General features: G+C 27.1%; 2 protein-coding genes across 5 annotated transcripts in view; one reads left to right on the top strand and one right to left on the bottom strand.

Moving 5' to 3' along the window:
• The window catches only part of LOC111688956 (probable E3 ubiquitin-protein ligase bre1), a 61,428-nt gene extending 40,982 nt beyond the window's left edge, over window positions 1-20,446 (bottom strand). Inside the window, exons 1-2 of one of the 4 annotated variants that reach the window (XM_046947608.1) lie at window positions 20,254-20,446; window positions 17,974-20,195 (exon numbers count right to left, since the gene is read on the bottom strand). The gene's annotated coding sequence lies outside the window, so the exon portion shown is untranslated. Of the gene's footprint in view, window positions 1-17,973; window positions 20,196-20,253 lie in introns of those variants that run through there. The other 3 variants (XM_046947610.1, XM_046947607.1, XM_046947606.1) reach the window with 3 other exon arrangements.
• Window positions 477-15,861, top strand: LOC111682585 (synaptic vesicle glycoprotein 2B). Its single transcript, XM_023444557.2, has 4 exons — window positions 477-663; window positions 10,070-10,294; window positions 10,365-10,923; window positions 14,159-15,861. Exons 2-4 carry the CDS (start codon window positions 10,258-10,260, stop codon window positions 15,306-15,308), a joined length of 1,746 nt encoding a protein of 581 aa, XP_023300325.1. The 5' UTR covers window positions 477-663; window positions 10,070-10,257; the 3' UTR covers window positions 15,309-15,861.
• Window positions 20,447-21,047: the final 601 nt, after the last annotated feature.

Raw genomic sequence — 21,047 nt, 5'->3', positions numbered from 1 at the left:
TATAGCTGTTTAGTCCATAGTATGATGTATAGTTTGATAAATTGATAGTATGGACTATAGTCTGGACTATACATTTCTGAATATTCTTTTTTTTATAAAATTATCTTGACTTTCAAAAGATCACTCATTAAACGAGAGTCTGTTGATAATTTGCATATAGATATTTATACCCTTATCAGCTTACGTTAGCTTTAAAATTTATAATGATTTATGGGCACAAGCCCTGAACCTTTTAGAAATTTGTAAAAGTTAGTAAAAAAATTTAACAATTTATTTTTGCTTAACTTAAAATTACAGATAAATTGTAAAAAAACGAAAATGATAAGCTTCTCTATAAACAGCAAGAAAAAAAAACTGGCTTATCAGTTGTGATGATAAAAAAATTATTTAAAATCTCTGCAAATAAGAGGAGTAAAATCTTTAGATTGATTTGGTGAGCATTTTTTTGTTTTCATATAAAAAGCTGTGCTATGGAATAAAAAAATTACTGTTTTTCGAGCTGTTAGGAGCTCAAAACCTCTTAGTATTTGCTGAAGTTGTTAAAAACTAAAAGTTTCCTTTTAAACACCAAAAAACCAAAGACCAGAAGAGCAAAAACCATTCGTAAGGTTGCGAAAAAGACATTTTTAAAGAAAAATTATAAAATTTTCCATAAGAACAAAGGTGCGTAAAAAAAGGATTAAATTAATTAATATAAAAAAAGTTATTAAATAAACAGTAACAGCTGTTAATCAAAGAAAATAAAAACCAGTTACATTAAAGTGTTAATTTATAAATTAAAATACTTTTTAAGAAGAAGAAAAAAAAAGAAACAAAACAATTGAGAAAAATTAACATAAATATTTGTTTTTCTGTGTTAAGAATTTTAATTGTATTAAACAAAAAACAAATAAAGTTTAAAAATACATGATTATTTTTAACAATAAGAAGAAGAAATTCACAGAATTTTAAGAAACAAAGTATTGAAAAAAAGGAGTTTAATAAAGAAGTGCTAATAATGCAAGTTTTGTGTTAAAATATTATTTATTCTTTGTTTTAAACAAAAAGTGGAAATTTTTCAAAAAAGTACTTTTTTCAAAAAAAGTACTTTTTTCCAAAAACTACCTTTTTTAAAAAGTACTTTTTGTGAAAAATGTGTTTAAATATAATTTCTATGCATAACTTTATGTTTCAACACAAAATAATACTTTTTTGTAAATAGTACTTTTTTCGAAAAATTGTACTTTTTTTCTAAAACTTAGTACTATTTCCAAATTTTTTTTCCAAAAAATTACATTTTTGCACAATTTAAAAAAAAGAACAAAAAATTATTTAATTTAATAATAATTTTCCAAAAAAGTACTTTTTAGAAAAAGTAATTTTTTTTCCAAAAAAGTACCTTTCTTAAAAGGTACTTTTTGCAAAAAAATGTGTTAAAATATAATTATTATGCTAAATTTTATGTTTCAACACAAAATAAAACTTTTTTGTAAATAGTACTTTTTTTCCAAAAAATAGTACTTTTTCAAAATTAGTACTTTTTCCAAAAATGAAGTATTTTTAACAGAAAACTTAATTTCTTTTCACATAAGAAATTATTCCGCAAAATTTTCTTTATATACAACATAAAAGTACTTTTTTCCAAAAAAGTACTTTTTTCAAAAAAGTACTTTTTTCAAAAAAGTACTTTTTTAAACAAAAGGCAAATTTTCAAAAAAATAACAAAATTTTCCATTTTTACACAATTTAAAACAACAAAATCAATAATTTCAATATTTTTTCAAAAAAGTACTTTTTAAGAAAAGTAATTTTTTCTAAAAGTAATTTTTGTTAAAAATATGTTAAAATATAATTTCTATGCAAAAATTTATGTTTCAACACAAAAAAAAGACTTTTTGTAAATAGTACTTTTTTAAAAAAAAGTAGTATTATACTGTAAAATGTAGTAGTTTTTTCAAAAATTAAGTACTTTTAACAGAAAATTTAATTTCTTTTCACATAAGCAAATTATTCTGGCAAAATTTCTTTATATAAAACCTAAAAGTACTTTTTTAAAAAAGTCCTTTTTCCACAAACGGCAATTTTTCCAAAAATTAACAAAATTTATCATTTTTACACAATTTTAAACAATAAAATCAATAATTTTCCAAAAAAGTACTTTTTTCGAAAAAGTACCTTTTTAAAAAGTACTTTTGTGAAAACTTCTAAGCAAAATTTTATGTTCCAACACAAAATATAAATTTTTTTTAAAAAGTACTTTTATTAAAAAAATAGTACTTTTTTTCTAAAAACTAGTACTTTAAAAAAACAATAAAACTTTTTATAGAAAATTTAAATCCTATTCACATAAGCAAGTAATTCCCGCAAATATTCTTCATTCTAAATATAAAAAAGTACTTTTTTCCAAAAAAAGTACTTTTTCTCATAAGATGTATTTTATTCATAAATATCATAATTTTCCATATTTACATAATTTTTAACAATAACATCAATAATTTCAGAAAAGTTTTCCAAAAAACTACATATTCCAAAAAAGTACTTTTTTTCTAAAAAAGTAGTATTTTTCAAAAAATATACTAGTTTCAAAAAGTACTATATTTCAAAAATGTGATAGTTTAAAAAAAATAGTTTTTATACAAAAAAATAAGTTTCATGCAAAGAAGTACTTTTTAAACAAAAAAGTACTATTCATGCGAAGAAGTACTTTTTAAACAAAAAAGTACTATTCATGCAAAGAAGTACTTTTTTTCCAAAAAAGGCTTTGACATTTGTATCAAAATATTAAAATTTACATTTCTACCTAAAAACAACCTAAAAAGTACTTTTTTTCTACCAAAAAGTACTTAAACTAATTTCCCAAATTTAATGTATAACATTGTTTAATAAATAATTTAAATAATTGCATATTTATTTGTTTATATATATTTTCATAAAAATTAATCTCTTCTTTTGTCAATTTGACTTTTTTTGTTAAACCAATTTTCTTTCCATTGTTTGTTTTTATTGTAAATTTTCGTTTAATGACTTTTGTTGTTGTCGTATAATACTAGAGCAACAACAACAACTTTTCGCAGTTTGTTTTCAAAAAAACAAAATTAACAAAATAATTGTTTTAAATTTTGAAAACAATATTACAACAAGCCAAACAAAACAAACAATAAAACAAATATTTATTTTTGTTGTTGTTGTTGTAAACAAAATTTAAATAATCTTTTGTTATGTTTTATTGTTTGTTTATTTTAGTTTTGATTCACAATAGATCTTTCAATTTTTTCAACTGTTTTTCTAATTTGAAAAATTAAAATTTACACACAAAAACTACTCATCAATAGAGAACATTTTGTTTTTACATTTTATTTAAATATTTATTTATTACGTATTATTGTTATTAAATCATTTTGTAGGAGGGAAAAAATAAATAATTTCAAATAAACTCCAGATAAGACGATTTTAAAGCAGACTTTAGTTATTGTTTACCAGACTAAAAACTAGTCTTAAGACTAGACTATAGACTAGACTATAGACTGGACTAAAGACCATTGTCTAGTCTGGAATATATCAGAATATACTAAACAATAAATTAGACTATAGACTATACGATAGACTGGCCAATAGACCATAAACTGGACTACAGACTAGACTATTGACTAGACTATAAACTACACTATAGAGTAGACTAGGGTAGAGACTGCACTATAGCCTAGATTATAGACTAGACTATAGACTAGATTATAGACTAGACTATGGACTAGACTATAGACTGGACTATAGACTAGACTATAGACTAAACTATAGACTAAACTATAGACTAAACTATAGACCAAACTATAGACTAAACTATAGACTAAACTATAGACTAGACTATAAACTTTGACTAGACTATAGACTGGACTATAGACTAGACTATAGACTATTCTATAGTCAAGACTATAGACTAGTCTATAGTGCAGTCTATAGACTATTCTATAGTCCAGACTATAGACTACTCTATAGTCCAGACAATCGACTATTATACAGTCCAGACTATAGAGTATTTTATGGTCCAGACTATAGACTATGATAGTGTCCAGACTATAGACTATTCTATAGTCCAGACTATAGACTATTCTATAGTCCAGACTATAGACTATTCTATAGTCCAGACAATAGACTATTCTATAGTCCAGACTATAGACTATTCTATAGTCCAGACTATAGACTATTATATAGTACAGACTATAGACTAATCTACAGTCCAGACTATAGACTATTCTACAGTCCAGGCTACAGACTATTTTATAGTGTAGACTATAGACTGTAGACTATTATGTGGTCCAAACTATTCTACAGTCCAGGCTGTAGACTATTCTATAGTCCAGACTATAGACTATTCTATAGTCCAGACTATAGACTATTCTATAGTCCAGACTATAGACTATTTTATAGTCCAGACTATAGACTATTCTTTAGTCCAGACTATAGACTATTCTATAGTCCAGACTATAGACTATTCTATAGTCCAGACTATAGACTATTCTATAGTCCAGACTATAGACTATTCTATAGTCCAGACTAAAGACTATTCTATAGTCCAGACTAAAGACTATTCTATAGTCCAGACTATAGACTATTCTATAGTCCAGACTATAGACATTTCTATAGTCCAGACTATAGACATTTCTATAGTCCAGACTATAGACATTTCTATAGTCCAGACTATAGACTATTCTATAGTCCAAGACTATAGACTATTCTATAGTCCAGACTATAGACTATTCTATAGTCCAGACTATAGACTATTCTATAGTCTAGACTATAGACTATTCTATAGTCCAGACTATAGACTATTCTATAGTCCAGACTATTCTACAGTCCAGACTATAGACTATTCTATAGTACAGACTGTATACTATGCTAGAGCCCAGACTGTTGACTGTTCTATAGTCCAGACTATTCTATAGCGTATTCTATAGTCCTGTCTATTGTGTAATCTATAGTTCAGACTATAGTCTATTCTTTAGTTTGGACTATAGTCTATTCTATAATCCACACTATAGTGTACTTTATAACCTAGACTATTCTATAGTTTAATCTATATTCTAGTTTAATCTTTAGACTATTCCATAGTTTACAAATTACAAATTAGGTAAAATGTTTCTTTAATTTAGAAGTGAAGCGGAATTGTTTTTTTATATTTCCTGAATTAAGGAGTTATCGCCAGTTTCTGAATTACAATTTGGGAACTTGTAAGTAAATGTAGTATAAATTATAAATTCATAAAATTTAATTGAAAACTGCATTTTATTTAGTTGTTCTATTAACACTGTTATCTAAAGTAATGTTAACTTTAAACTGTTAGGAGATTAACATAGCATACGAGTGAGAGAGAAAAAAAGAGTGGGAGAGAGTGAAAATTAACAGTAACAATTTATCAATATTACTCTTAGAATTTGTACTTTAAAACTGCTTGTTTTTTGTTTCAGTTAATACTTTATTTTAATTGTTTTGTATGTGAATTAAATGTTAAATAAGTGACTTTTTTTTTGTTATTAAAACGAAAATTTCACTTTGACTCTTCATTGTATTTAAAGCCGCGTTTTAGACATCAGAACAATTTTATTGTTTGGCGCGTGAAAACCTCAAAAAGTAACCGTTTTTTTTTTTCTTTATAAAAAAAATAATATTTTGTTAAAAAAAGGAATTGTTTAATTTTTTGTTTCTTGTAAATAAATCTACATGTGCGAGTAATTAAATTGAAAATTTTTTTGTAAAATCTATTGCGTCTATAGCGTGTAAATTGTTAATGTTTTCGTTAATTTATAAAAATTATATTTATAAAAATTTACTTTTATTAAAGACTAAACGTGGGATTAAAAAAATTCTAATTTTTGTTTATTTATAACATTTAATTAATAAAAACCCTATTAGAAATAATAAAATTTTGTAAAAAACAAAAAAAGTGTTGAAATTGTATTTAAAACACAACAACAACAACGACAATAACAATAATTTCATATTAACCATAAAAATTGAAAGGTAAATAATTGTAGCGAAATAAATTGTAAAGACAAGTTTAATAAAAAACAATTTTTTTTAATTAAAATTGTTTAAACATTTTTGGAAATTACGTTTTGCCGCTAAAAAGAGTTCAATAACTTAATAATTAGAAAAAGTTTTAGGAATATGAAATGTTTTCAAAATTAATCTAAAGTTCAAAATTTTAAAAAACACACACGTTTTTAAAAAATTTTCAAAAACCAGATATTTAAAAGTTTAAAAATCTGCTAAAAAACGCTAAATTAGCAATTAGCTTTAAATTATAACGAAAATAACAATGGATTTTTAATTTTAAACAAAAAAAATAATTCCTAATTTCTTTCGGAAAAATCTCCTCAAGTGGGGATTTTTTGTTAAACATTTGGGAATGAAAATTTATATATATTTGGCTAGAAAACAGCAAGTTCTAACGATAAAATCATTAAAAATTCCTGATTTATTAAAAAAATATACTTCCCCGGCAAAAATATACTTCCCCAGTTGGGAATTTGTTTAATTTTTATAACAAATTCAAAGTATTTTCATCCTAATAAAAGTTTTTTCATCCAAATAATGTTTAACTAATCAAATCTATGATTTCTGTTTCAAAATTTGAATTCCTAATTTCTTTAGAATAAATCTCCTCAAGTGGGGATTTTTTGTTAAACATTTGGGAATGAAAATTTTTATATTTTTGGCTAGAAAACAGCAAGTTCTATCGATAAAATGATTAAAAAATTTTAATTTATTAAAAAAATATACTTCCCCGGCAAATATAAACATCCCCAGTTAGGAATTTGTTTAATTTGTATAATAAATTCAAAATTTTTTCATCCTAATAAAAGTTTTTTCTTCCAAATAATGTTTAATTAATCAAATCTATGATTTCGGTTAATAAACTTGAATTCCTAATTTCTTTAGAAAAAATCTCCTCAAGTGGGGATTTTTGCTAAACATTTGGGAATGAAAAATTTTATATTTTTAGCTAGAAAACAGCAAGTTCTAACGATAAAATTATTAAAAATTTCTGATTTATTCAAAAAATATACTTCCCCGATAAAAATAAACTTCCCCAGTTAAGAATTTTATAAATTTTATAAGGAATTTATGATTTTTTAACTAAATCAATGTTTAAATTTTTAATTTTATGATTTTTATTAAGAAATTTCAATTCCTAATTTCTTTCGGAAAAATCTCCTTAAGTGGGGATTTTTGAAAAGTGTTTGGGAATGAAAATTTTTATGTTTTTGTAAGCAAACAAACATGTTTTAACAAATTGTTTTCACAAAATAGAAGTTTTTTGAAAAAATACACTTTCCCGTTTAAAAAATTGTAAATTTTAAGCAAAAAATGTTGCCATATTAGTAAAAGTTTCCCCAGATAAGTAAATTTTTGAGAATTTATGGGAAAATTTCCTTTTTTATGTTATGAATGCTAGTTATGTGTGGAATATAATAGAATTTTACCAAAAAAAACTTAAATTCCCAAAACCAGGACCAAAAATTTCCTTAAGTGGGGATTTTTGAAAAAAGTTTGGTAATTCAAATTTTTTTTAAATTTTTTAAAAACATAATTTCCTTTAAGATTTAACAAAAATTTTTATAAAATTTATGTTTTTTTTTTTTGTAAAATAAGAGTATTTTTAATTTTTTTAAAAAAATTACGTTTCTGTTGAAAGTTAATGTTTTTTCAACGATTTTTACAACAATTTTTATACTTGAAATGTCAAATTTGTTGCAAAAATATGGTGACAATTATTTATTTATTGCTGTAAACATAAAAATTTCATGTAAAATTTTTTAAGGCGCAGAAAAAACGCAAAACATAAAAAAACACTTAAAATAGAGTTAATGAAGGTAAACAGGAACTGATTAACAGATCAGTTTGATCTGCATTTTAAAGAGAGAGAGAGAGAGAGAGAGAAAGAAGTAGTTGTTACATATTTGATTTTGTTAATTAATTTAATCTAAAAATCATTTCTATTTTTAAAAAAATTACATTTTTAACAAAATAAATCAAAATTTTTTATTTAATAATTGCCGTCTTAATTACTAAAGATTATTATTTAAGAAGATGAACAGAAAAAAAAAACTTGAAAAGAAACGCACACATGACATTGTTTTTGTGTGTTTTTTTTATTTTTTGTTAAAGAACAACAACATCAAAACAAAATTTCTGTTAAATTGTCACGTGCCGCTTTGCTGGTTTAAACGATAGCGTGAGCCAGCTTTATACAGCTTCCCCTTTTGAAAAAAAACGCTACGTGTTTTATTAAATAATATCACAACAATAGAAGAAGAAATTTTGAAAAAACTTAAATTCCCAAAAACATTTGAAAAAATTCCCTAATTTATTCATAAAACTGGATTTTTTTTAAAGCTAATTAAAAACTTTACAGATTTTTTCTTAAAAACCTAAAAAAAACATTCCCAAACTTTTTTTTCAAAAATCCCCAAAAAGCCCAAAAACCGGAATTTAATTTTCTTAATAAAAAAACAAAGATTTATTAAGCAACACCCTTTATTAAGCAATAAAAACTAAAATTCCTAAAAAAAAATCTAAAATTTTGCAACTGGGGAAACTTTAATTTAGCGGGGAAGTGGTAATACTTTCAAAAATCCTGGAATTTTTTTGTCAAATAAAACTTTACAATAATCTCTTTCTAAACACCCAAAAATTTTCTTTCCAAAACACTTTTCAAAAATCCCCACATAAGGAGATTTTTTTAATACAAATAGGAATTTAATTTTCTAAATAAAAAATCAAAGATTTATTAAGCAAACTATTAACAGAAAGCAATAAAGACATAAATTCTCAAAAAATCAAAAATTTTTCTAACTGGGGAAACTTTAATTTAGCGGGGAAGGGGTAATACTTTCAAAAATCTTCAAATTTTTTATGTCAAATGAAACTTTACAAATATCTCTTTCTAAAAAACCGAAAAATTGTATTCCCAAATACTTTTCAAAAATTCCCACTTTAGGAGATTTTTTCCCATAAAATAGGAATTATATTTTTTAATAAAAAACAAATATTAATTAAAGAAAACTATTAGTTAAAGTCATAAAAATTAAAATTTCTTATAATTTATGAAAATATTCCTTAAAATTTTAAGAAATTTAAAAACTGGGGAAACTTAAATTTAGCGGGGAAGTGGTAATACTTTCAAAAATTTTGAAATTTTTTTTGACAAATAAAACTTTACAATAATCTCTTTCTAAACAGCTAAAAAATTTCATTCCCAAATAATTTTCAAAAATCCCCACTTTAGGAAATTTTTGTTTAAAAAATAGGAATTTAAATTTCTTTTTAAAAATCACAGATTTATTAAGAAAATTATAAGTTTAAGTCATAAAAATTAAAATTTCTTATAATTTATGAAAATATTCCTTAAAATTTGAAGAAATTTAAAAACTGGGGAAACTTAAAATTAACGGGGAAGTGGTATTTTTTGAAAAATCTTGCAATTTTTTAATGTCAAATGAAAATGCCTAAGTTTTGGTGGAAAAATAAGCTAAAATTAAAATTCCCAAATAATGCTGAGAAATACCCATTAGAGGAGATTTTTTTAAGAGAAATGGGGAATTTGATTTCTTTACAAATTTTAAAGATTTATTAAGTAATTTCTTATTGATATTAATAAAAGTTAAGATTTTTATAATTTTTGAAAATTTGTCTTGAAATTAAAAAGAAAATTAAAAACTGGGAAAACTTAAATTTAACGGGGAAGTGGTATTTTTGGAAAAATTTTGAAATTTTTTGATGCCAAAAGAAAATGCATAAGTTTTGGTGAGAAAATAAGCTAAAATTTAAATTCCCAAATAATATTGAGAAATACCCATTTGAGGAGATTTTTTTTTAAAGAAATTGGGAATTCAATTTTTTCGCCCTAATATGTTGTTATAAAGTAAAAATTTAAGTTTTATTAAAGAAATTAGTTTAGTTTGTGCTAAAACGTGTTATTTTTGTAGTTTTTTCTTTTGTTTTTATTTGGTTAAGTAATAGTTATTATTGTTGTAATATAATATCTTAATAATGGTTTTTAATGCTTTTGTTTTTTTTATTCTATTTGCAGCTTTATACACTATTAGCTGTTGCTGCTAGTTAACTATTAACTTTAAATTTATTTGGTTAATAAGTAAAACTTAACTGAAGTTTAAATAAATTTCCGCCCCCTTCTTTTGGAACGAATTTTTCTTTATTTTTTTTTCTTTTGCGAATAACGCAACGCACACGGATAAAACAAAAAAGCTACTTCATAGAATGGTAGAAGGTGACTCTGCAAATAAAGCAAGTAATAGTAAGTGTTTTGAGAGAAATTTAAAGAAAATTTTATTAAAAAATTTAAATTTTTGCAATTTTTCTTACAGATTATAATGTAGAGACTGGACTACAACCAAACGATAATAACTCAACAACAACAACGACGGTAGATAATCGTTCAATTTTACAACCCTACGGCTTGGTAACTGACTCTAAAGATCCCGGTTATCATATCAACGAGGCCTATGAAAATGATAAAAATGACATAGAAAAAGGCGGAAATGCTGGCCGTTCAGGCAGCGGCCTTAAGGCCGGCTTTGAACAGGCCATAGAAATGTGCGGCTATGGCAAATTCCATTATATACTATTGGCCATTTGTGGTCTGGTTAGTACTAGCGAAGAAATGGATGTCATTTCGATGTCATTCATTCTGCCCTCGGCCCAATGTGATTTGAATTTGAATACAGAAACTAAAGGTTGGCTTAACTCGATCATCTTTATTGGTATGATGGTGGGTGCTTATTTTTGGGGTAGTATTGCCGATTCGATGGGCCGTAAGAAAGTACTGATTGTTATATCATTTATGAATGGTTTTTGCATTGTCGCCTCGTCATTTTCGCAAACTTACGAATGGTTTATGTTGTTTCGATTTTTGAATGGTGCTGCGTAAGTATTTTGAAATGAATCATTTTATTTATTTTTTTCTTGTTAATTATCTGAAATAACAATACTTCATCTTCATCTTTCGGAAATTCTCAAGTATTTTAAAGTGTTTATGTTAATTGATTTGCTAAATTTTGCAACAAAAAAAGTGTGCCGTGTTAGCTATCACACAAGAAAAGTAACACATTTTAATTATTACAGCAGCTTTTTAACAACATTTTGTTTATTTAAAACAAAAAAATAAAATTTTTAAAAAATTTTTAAATATTTTAAAAAAATTAAAATTTTTCCAAAAAAAATCTCAAATTTCAAAATTTTCTTTGAAAAAAACGCAAAATTTTCCTTAAAATTTTAAAATTTTTTCAAAATTTTCCTTTTTTCACACTCATTTACATTTATTTTACAATTTAAAGCCTTAAAACTAAATTCCTAATTTCTTAAGAAAAAATTCCCTCAAATGGGAATTTTTGTAAAACAATTTGGGAATTGACATTTTTGCTTATTCCCCTACAAAACCTTATAAATTTATATTTGCAACGAAAAAATCAAAACTTTTTAAAGAAAAAACCACTTCCCCGCTAAATTTAAGTTTCCCCAGTTTTAAATTTTTGAAATTTTAAAAGATTTTTTCTAAAATATTTAAGAATCTTAAGTTTTATTGCTATTAATAACAAAATACCTCAAAATTTGTAAAGAAACCCAAATTCCTAATTTCTTTAGAAAAAATTCCCTCAAATGGGCATTTTTTTACAAACAATTTGGGAATTGAAATTTTTGCTTAATTTCCTACAAAACCTTATAAATTTATATTTCCAATGAAAAAAACAAAATTTTTGAAGGAAAAAACCACTTCCCCGTTAAATTTAAGTTTTTCCAGTTTTAAATTTTTAAAACTTTTAGGGCTTTTTTTCATAAATTATTAGGAATCTTTAGTTTTTATGTCTTTAACTAATAGTTTTCTTAATAAATTTTGGATTTTTAAAAAGAAATTTAAATTCCTAAAATCCTTAAAGAAAATCTCCTGAGAGATTTTTAAAACTTATTTGGGAATAATTTTTTTCTAGTTTTTTTAGAAAGAAAAATAAATGTAATTTTATTTAATATAAAAAATTTCAAAATTTCTTAAAGTAGTAACACGTAAAATTTAAGTTTCCCCAGTTTTAAATTTTTTGAAATTTTTAAAGGATTTTTTCATAAATTATTAGGAATCTTAAGTTTTTATGACTTTAACTAATAGTTTTCTTTAAAAAAATCTTTGATTTTTAAAAAGAATTCCTAAATTCCTAAAATCTTTAAAGAAAATCTCTTAATGGGAGATTTTTAAAAATTATTTGGGAATGATTTTTTCTAGGTTTTAAAAAGAAAAATAAATGTATTTTTATTTAATATAAAAAATTTCAAGATTTCTTAAAGTAATACCACTTCCCCGGTGAATTAAAGTTTCCCCAGTTTTTTAAATTTTTGAAATTTTTATAGAAATTTTTAGTTTTCATAACTATAAATAACATTTAACTTTTAAAATCATGAGAATTTTAAAAAAAATTTGAATTCCTAGTCGTATACAAAATAAAATTCCCTCATAAGAAGATTTCTGAAAAACATTTGGGAATTTTTTTTTGCTTATTTTTATACAAAAACTAATGTATTTTTATTTTATATCAAAAATTTCAAAATTTCTTGAACTAAAACCACTTCCCCGTTAAATTTAAGTTTCCCCATAGGGAATTTTTTCGTTTATTTTTAGGAATTTAAGTTTATATTGCTTTCAATAATAGATAAATTAAAAAATCTTTGAAATTTCAAAAGAAAATGACATTCCCATAAAAAATCTTCGCAATTGGGGATTTTTAAAAAACTTTTGGGAATTCATATTTTCCCCTAAACTAAAAGAAAATTTCGAGTTCTTTTCACATTCAAACTAAAAAACTTAAATTCCTTTAAAAAATAATTACTTCCCCAGCTTGAAAACAACAGGTTTAAGAAAGTCGGCACAATTTCCTTCCTTAATCTCTTACTTCATTTGTTTGCCAACAAAACAAACAACAAAATACCAAGACGCATTTAAATAAGTATTTACAATTTATTTAATTATTTTACTTTAAAAATAAATTACAATTTCCCCAACAAATTTGAATACGTATGTTAATCAAGTTAATAAAAGTGAAGCAACGAAGCGAAACCATGTCCAGTTTTATAAAAAAGAAGATAAAGGTTTCTTATTTGTTAATTTATTTCACAAATTATTAAGAATGAATCATTTAAAAGCAATTTGGTTGTTTGATTTTGTTTTAAGCACTAATTCAGCTACTTTGTATGCATCTGAATTGCTCTTATCTTTTAAATCTAATTCAGCAAGTTTTTAATGCAATTCAGCTACTTTTTATGCAGCTGAGTTGCCTTAAATGACAATTCAGCTACTTTTTATGCAGCTGAATTGCTTCTAAATGTAATTCAGCTACTTTTTATGCAGCTGAATTGCTTTGAAATGTAATTCAGCTACTTTTCATTCAGCTGAATTGCTTTTAAATGTCATTCAGCTACGTTTTATTCAGCTGAATTGCTTTTAAATGTAATTCAGCTACTTTTTATTCAGCTGAATAGCTTTTAAATGTGATTCAGCTACGTTTTATACGGTTGAATTGCTTTGAAATGTAATTCAGCTACTTTTTATTCAGCTGAAAAGCTTTTAAATGTAATTTAGCTACATTTTATTCAGCTGAATAGCTTTTTAATGTAATTTAGATACTTTTCATTCAGCTGAATTGCTTCTAAATGTAATTCAGCTACTTTTTCTTCAGCTGAATTGCTTTTAAATGTAATTCAGCTAATTTTTATTCAGCTGAATTGATTTTAAATGTAATTCAGCTACTTTTTCTTCAGCTGAATTGTTTTTAAGTGTAATTCAGCTACTTTTTTCTCAGCTGAATTGCCTTGAAATGTAATTCAGCTACTTTTTCTTCAGCTGAATTGCTTTTAAATGTAATTCAGCTAAGTTTAATGCAGCTGAATTGCTTTAAGATGTAATTCAGCTAAATTTCTTGCAGCTGAATTGCCTTATTCTGTTAATTCTCCCATTTTCTTCAGCTAAATTGCTAAAAATTCTTATTCAGCTAAAATTTCTTGCTGCTGAATAGCTTTAATCTCTTTAATAAACTTCATTTAAAGCTGCTGAATAGCTTTAAACTCTTAAGTTCGTTACAATTCTAACAACTGAACATCCCTTTTTCTTTTTTTCCAGCCTTGGTGGTAGCGGTCCTGTCATCTGGTCCTATTTTGCCGAATTTCAACCTAAATCGAAACGCGGTTCCATGTTATCCTTCATGGCCGCCTTCTGGACATTTGGTAATCTATTTGTGGCCGGCTTAGCCTGGCTCATCATACCAACTGGCATTGGTTTTGTTACACCTCTCTTCACCTACAACTCATGGCGTATCTTCTTGATGACCTGCTCCATACCCTCATTCATTGTGGCCTTTTTACTCTTCTATTTACCCGAATCACCCAAATTTCTGCTGTCCAAGGGTAAACAAGATAAGGCTATGGCTATATTTCGTGGTATTTTTGTGACCAACACTAAGAAACCAGCTGAATTGTATCCGGTAACCGAATTGGATATTGATGAAAAACTATTGGCTGAGATCAAGGAGAATCGTGAAAGTATTAAGGGCAAATATGCTAAAATGTTATCGGGTATGGTGGATCATAGTAAACAATTGTTTACATCACCGATTTTGAAGTTTACTTTGGTCTCCATTACCATTAACTTCACTTTCCATATTGGTTATTATGGTTTGATGATGTGGTTCCCGGAATTGTTTAATCGTTTCGAAGAGTATAGCACTAATTTCCCCAATAATCAAACGGCTGGTGTGTGTACCGTCACCAAATATGTAGTCGATAAAATTGCCCATGAGGATGCTGTGTGCTCTTCTCATATTCCCTCCGCCGTTTTTATGGAATCCTTGATCTCTTTGGCTTCTGCTTTGCCCGCCAATTTGATTGCCATTTTGGGTATGGATTTATTGGGTCGTAAATTCTTTTTGATCTTTGGTACCATGACCGCTGGTGTCTGCTCGGCTGCCATGTACTTTGTTTATAATTCCACCCAGAATTTAATAGTATCGGCTGTGTTTAGTGGTGCCATTTCTGCTGCCAATGCTGCTCTAGATTGTTTGATTACTGAGGTATTCCCTACGCATTTGCGTGCTACAGGTGTGGCCATTTCTATGGTAGCCGCTCGTATGGGCGGTATTATTGGTAATATAGTAATAGCTACATTATTAGATCAATATTGTCCGGCTCCTACGTTTATTGTGGCTGTGCTGCTTATGGGTGGTGGTTTAATGTGTCTATTACTGCCCAATACCACCAAAAAAGAATTGAATTAATCGTTAGGTAGCAGGAGTTGTTATTCAGAGAGTTTAAGTCATAAATATACTCAAATACAAAAAAAATACACTTACACACAGTATCCTTTTCCCCCTTTAATCCTTTCCCTCAACAAATAACACTTATTCCTACATTTACACAAACAACCCCCCCCCCCCCCCCACACACACACTCACTTTCACTCTTCTGCTTAAGTCTTGTTAACAAAATTTTCTGTTTTACTTTTTTTTTGTTTTGACATAATTATGATTGATTGATGATGATAATGATGTTTATAGTTGGTTAGTTGAGTCTTTCCTTTAGTAGTTTTTCTTTTCCTTTTTCTTTACCACTATACTCTTATAGTGTGTTCTGCTAATGCCGGCTCCAAATTCTTACACCATTTGGTATTTTTTATGTTTTTTTTGTTCTTTTAATTTTAAGGTAAAATGTTGTAAATTTCTATTTATATAGAAATATTATGTAAAATATTGTATTAATTATAAACCACAAACTAATGTATTGTTAATTTAATAAAAAAAAATAAAGTGTTAAACATAAAGAAAATAAAAACTTCTTTAAATTTTAAAGAAAATTTCTTAGGAAAAGTTCCACTGGTGCTTAAATGATTCCATTTAGCTCCTCTAAAGGCTGCTGAATTGCTTTAGTATCTCATCTCAGGCAGCTGAATATTATAAGTCCTTTATTCAGCAACTTATAATGCTGCTGAATTGTGTACATATATCATTCAGCAACTTTTAAAGCAGCTGAATAGCTTGGATAACTTATTCTGCTACCTATAATAGAGCTAAAATGCTTTAGTATCTCATTCAGCTACTTTTAAGGCAGCTGAATATCATAAATCCCTAATTCAGCAACTTATAATGCTGCTGAATTGTGTCAATATATCATTCAGCAACTTTAAAGGCAGCTAAATACTTTGCATATGTTATTCAGCTACTTATAATGATGCTGAATTGTGTTAATATCTCATTCAGCAACTTCAAAGGCAGCTGAATGTCTTGCATATCTTATGCAGCTGGTTGCTTAGTTAGTTGGTTTACGTGTTAGTTCACAACGCGCTAACTGTCAAGAAGAATCTAAGAGACTCCTTTTTAACCCACCACTCCACTTGTCAGACGTTGTATTTTTAGTATTAGATCCAGGCCTTAGCTGTGAGAAATCTGAGGATATCATTAGGACTAAACTCAGATATCTCATCAAGGTTAGATATGAAATGATTGCCAAGAAAGCGGTTTCTCTTTACGGCCACAGCAGGGCATTCGTAAGGGAGACCAAACCGATCTGCGTGTCTGCCCACTACCCAGTGTCCTATTATTACTGCTATCAGCCTTGATATGTCCCGCCTACTTCGATTTACAAGGTGTCTTGTGCGTTTCTCATTGAAGGAGGTCCACAATAACTTGGCCCCTTTACATGTGTCTAGGTTATTCCTCCTATTTTCAGGAAGAATCTGAGGATATTACTCTTGATAAAACTTAACGGAGTTGTTACTGAAACGGCGTCGGAGATATCAAGAGCAGATCCCATTCTGGCAAGCTCATTTGTCTGTTTATTATCGTAGTATTCCTCATGCTCAGAAAACCAAATAAGGGTAATATCAGACAGACGACCCAGCATTGATAGATCCTTCTTGCATTGTCTTACCAATAGGGAAGTAGTAGTATAAGAATTAAGTGAGAGAAGTGCCGCTTGACTGTATTTCAGCCTGGAAGACACTACAGTTGTTGGGAAGACGGTGGGATAGACTTACCCCAGCAGAAGACACCAGAACCAACAACACAGTTCATTTTAGAACCATCTGTAAAGATTCTCGTGATATATTCACTTGGTAGATTGCCTTTCCACCACTCGCTCCTGTAAGGAACTCTGACTCTGAAGACTCTATCAAAGTCCGTGTGCGGGGTAATATAGTCGGATGATTGGTTCAAGATCAGAAGTAACAAGCTTAAAATCCTAGCGTGTCCATATGTTCATGATCTCCAACTTGCGGATGAGTTAAACCTTACTGCGCTGCAAGCAGATATGGCCGTTATATGCAGATCTATAGGTAGGATGTGCAATATAGTGTTCAGAGCTTCTAATGGACTAGTTTTTATAGCATCTGTTATCCCAATGCATGCTGATCTCTGATTTTTGTATAGCTGCTTTAAATGCAGCTGAATTGCTTTAATATCTCATTCAGCTACATTTAAAGCAGCTGAATAGCTTAGATCTCTTATTCAGCTACTTTAAATGCAGCTGAATTGCTTAAATATATCAGTCAACTACATTTAAAGCAGCTGAATAGCTTAGATCTCTTATTCTGCTACTTTAAATGCAGCTGAATTGCCTAAATCGTTAACTCAGCAGCTAATAATGCTGATAAATTGCTTTAGAATGTAATTCAGCTGCAGCTGGATTGCTTTATTCTACAACTGCTGCTGAATTGCTTAAATGTTTAATTGAATTGCTTTAATTGTTAGCTCAGCTGCTAATTTGTCAGCTGAATTCCTTTAATCTCTAATTTATCTAAATTTTCTTAATTTATTTTGCAAAAATATGAAAAACATAAAAAAATCCCAATATTTTCTGAATTACTGACGAACTTCTTAAAATTAAGTAAATTTCCTTAACGCCTGTTATTATATATAAATATAAGTCAAGTCATAATTTACCACTTACCTTATTTCTGTTCTCTCAGTAATTGTTTCGAAAATTTCTTAGCTGTTCTTTTTCTGCTATCCTGAAATTACTTGAAAAAACTTCTGCTCTCCCGTTAATCACAAATGAACAATTCTTTCAAAATTCCTGCTTAATGCTGAACTCCTGTTAAAATATATTTCAAATACTGCTTATACTCCTATTAATCAAGCACGAATATTTTTGCAAATAGTAGTTGTAAATAATTCTGTTTTCCTGATACATTTGCAATATTTCAAAAATTATGTTCGCCTGCTAGATTTGCAATATTTTAATAATTCTGTTCGCCTGCTAGATTTGCAATATTTCAATAATTCTGTACACCTGGTAGATTTACAATACTTCAATAATTCTGTTCGCCTGGTATTAAAAAAGGAAATATGATTTCTGTTAGAAAATTCTGCACTCCTGTTGGGAAATTTTCAATACATACATATTGTCCTTGAAGTTTTTGATAAATTTTTTAGTATTTCTGCTCTCCTATTAATCAGAAACTGCAAACTGTTTCAATATTCTTAAATTATTCTGCTCGCCTGTTAGATTTTTAATATTATATCAATATTTCTGCTCTCCTAGTAATGAGAAACAAAAAATTTTTTTAATAATTTCGAAAAAAAATTTCTGAATTCCTGCTAGACTTACACTTATTTTAATAATTCTTGAACTTTAGATTAGAGATTTAGATTATTATTAGCATTACTTCTGTTCCCCTGTTAATCAGACAGGAAAACTATTCCCATATTTTGAAAGAATTTTGCTTTCCTGTTAAATTTACTTTATCATTTCAATTCTTGTGCACACGTGTTATTGAGATACGTTCAATTTTACATTCAATTTTGAATAATTCTTAACTCCTGCTATGTTTACCAATATTTTTTTGATGACTTTACTTCTGTTACATAGATTTATAATAAAAGTTAAATTATTCTGTTCTCCTGGTAGAAAATTCTGACCGCCTGTTATGTTTACAATATTATTTTCAAACATCTGCTCTCCTACTAATAAGAAACGAAAAAAATTAATAATTAAAATAAAATTTAGATTAAAATATAAATACTTATCTGCTCTCCTGGTGAACAACATCGATAAACTTTAGAATAATTTTGATTAATGCTGCTTCGCTATTAGATTTTTAAAAATATTTTCATAATTTTCGAAAATTTTATTGTCATTATTCTGCTTTCCGGTTAATCAAAACTGAAAAAATTTCTTAATAAAACGTAAATGCTTTTGCTCTCATTGAAGATTTTTGGTAGATTTGGTCTATTATTTGCAATTATTCTTCTGATCTCTTGTTAGAATGAGATTATTACTTTGATTGCTTCTGCTCTCCTGTTGCACAAAAAGTTGAAATGTTTTTGCTATCTTGAAAGATTTTAAGGAAAATGTTAATACTTTACTGCTCTCCTGATAGCTTTTATCTATTACTTGCAATACTTTTCTGTTATTCTGTTAAATGAGAAAATTTTACAATAATTTTAAATAATTCTGACTTCTTGGTTAGTTTCTGGTTAACTTTCTGCTTTCTTGAAAGATTTTTAGAAAAATTTCAATACTTTTTGCTCGTCTGGAAGCTTTTGGCTAATATTTGCAAAAAATTGCTGCTCTCCTGTTAATTGAAAACAATTTCACAATAATTTAAAATATTTCTGCTTTCCTGGTTAACTTATTGCTTTCCTGTTAGTTGTTGTTAATTTTATTACTCCTGGTAGTTTTTCTAATAATATTTGGTTAATTCTGCTCTCCTTTTACCTTAATATATAAATTTTTCAAATCTCCTGCTAGTTTTTTGTTAATTTCTTTACTCCCGGTATTTGTACAATATCATTTGAATAATTCTGTTATCCTCTTCGATTAATGATACAATATTTCAGTTTTCCTGTTAAATTTTGTTAATTTCATTACTCCTAAAAGATTGACAATAACATTTAAATAGTTCTGCTTTCCTTTTACCTTTTTAAATCAATTTTTCTGCTTACCTGTTAGATTTTTTTAATACTAATTCAGTTGTTCTGTTATCTTGTAAGATTTTGTTAATTTCTTTGCTTCTGGTATTTTGATTTAAGTAATTCTGCTCTTCTGCTACCTTGATATGTACATTTTTCTGCTCTCCTGTTAGTTTTTGTTAATTTTATTACTTCTGGTAGTTTGTTTTGACTAGTTCTGCTCTCCTGCTTCTTCGATATGTACGTTTTTCTGCTCTCCTGGTTAGTATTTTGTTAATTTCATTACTCCTAGTAATATTTGAGCAATTTTACTCACCTGTTACCTTTATATATCAGTTTTTCTGCTTTCCTGTTAGTTTTATTACTCCTGGTAGTTTGATCTTCTTGTTCTCTTAATACTACAATATTTCTGTTATATTGTTAGATTTTGCTTATTTCATTACTTCTGTTAGTTTGATTTCTGCTCTTCTGTTAGTTTTTGTTAATTTTATTACTTCTGGTTCTTGTATAATATCATTTGATAATTCTGCTCTCCTGTTTGATTAATAATACAATATTTCTGCATTCCTGTTAGATTTTTTTGAGTCATTCTGCTCTCCTGTTAGTTTCATTACTCCTGCTTCTTGTACAATATCATTTGAATAATTCTGCTCTCCTGTTTGATTAATAATACAATATTTCTGCATTCCTGTTAGATTTTTTGAAAAATTCTGCTCTCCTGTTGCATTAATAATACAATATTTCTGCGCTCCTGTTAGTTTCATTACTCCTGGTTCTTGTACAATATCATTTGAATAATTCTGCTCGATTACTAATTCTGCTTTCCTGTTAGTTTTTGTTAATTTCATTACTCCTAGTAGTTTGCCAATACAATTTGTGTAATTCTGCTCTACTACTGAATTTTTCTGCTTTCCTGCTTTCATAATTTAACAATATTTCTGCTTTTCTATTAGTTTTTGCTAATTTCATTAATTCTGCTCTCCTAGTAACTAAAGCTAATACAATTTTCTTTTTAAAATGTTCATTATATTTAAGCTAAACAATCTACTGTTTTCCTGTTAACTCACTAAAGATACAAATTACGAAAATCTTATATTTAAACACAAATTT

The sequence above is a fragment of the Lucilia cuprina genome, chromosome 3 (genome assembly GCF_022045245.1).
Source record: "Lucilia cuprina isolate Lc7/37 chromosome 3, ASM2204524v1, whole genome shotgun sequence".
In the NCBI taxonomy this organism is placed as follows: Eukaryota; Metazoa; Arthropoda; class Insecta; order Diptera; family Calliphoridae; genus Lucilia; species Lucilia cuprina.
The sequence above is the reverse complement of the archived record's forward strand: the minus strand, read 5'-3'. Positions and strand labels throughout refer to the sequence as shown.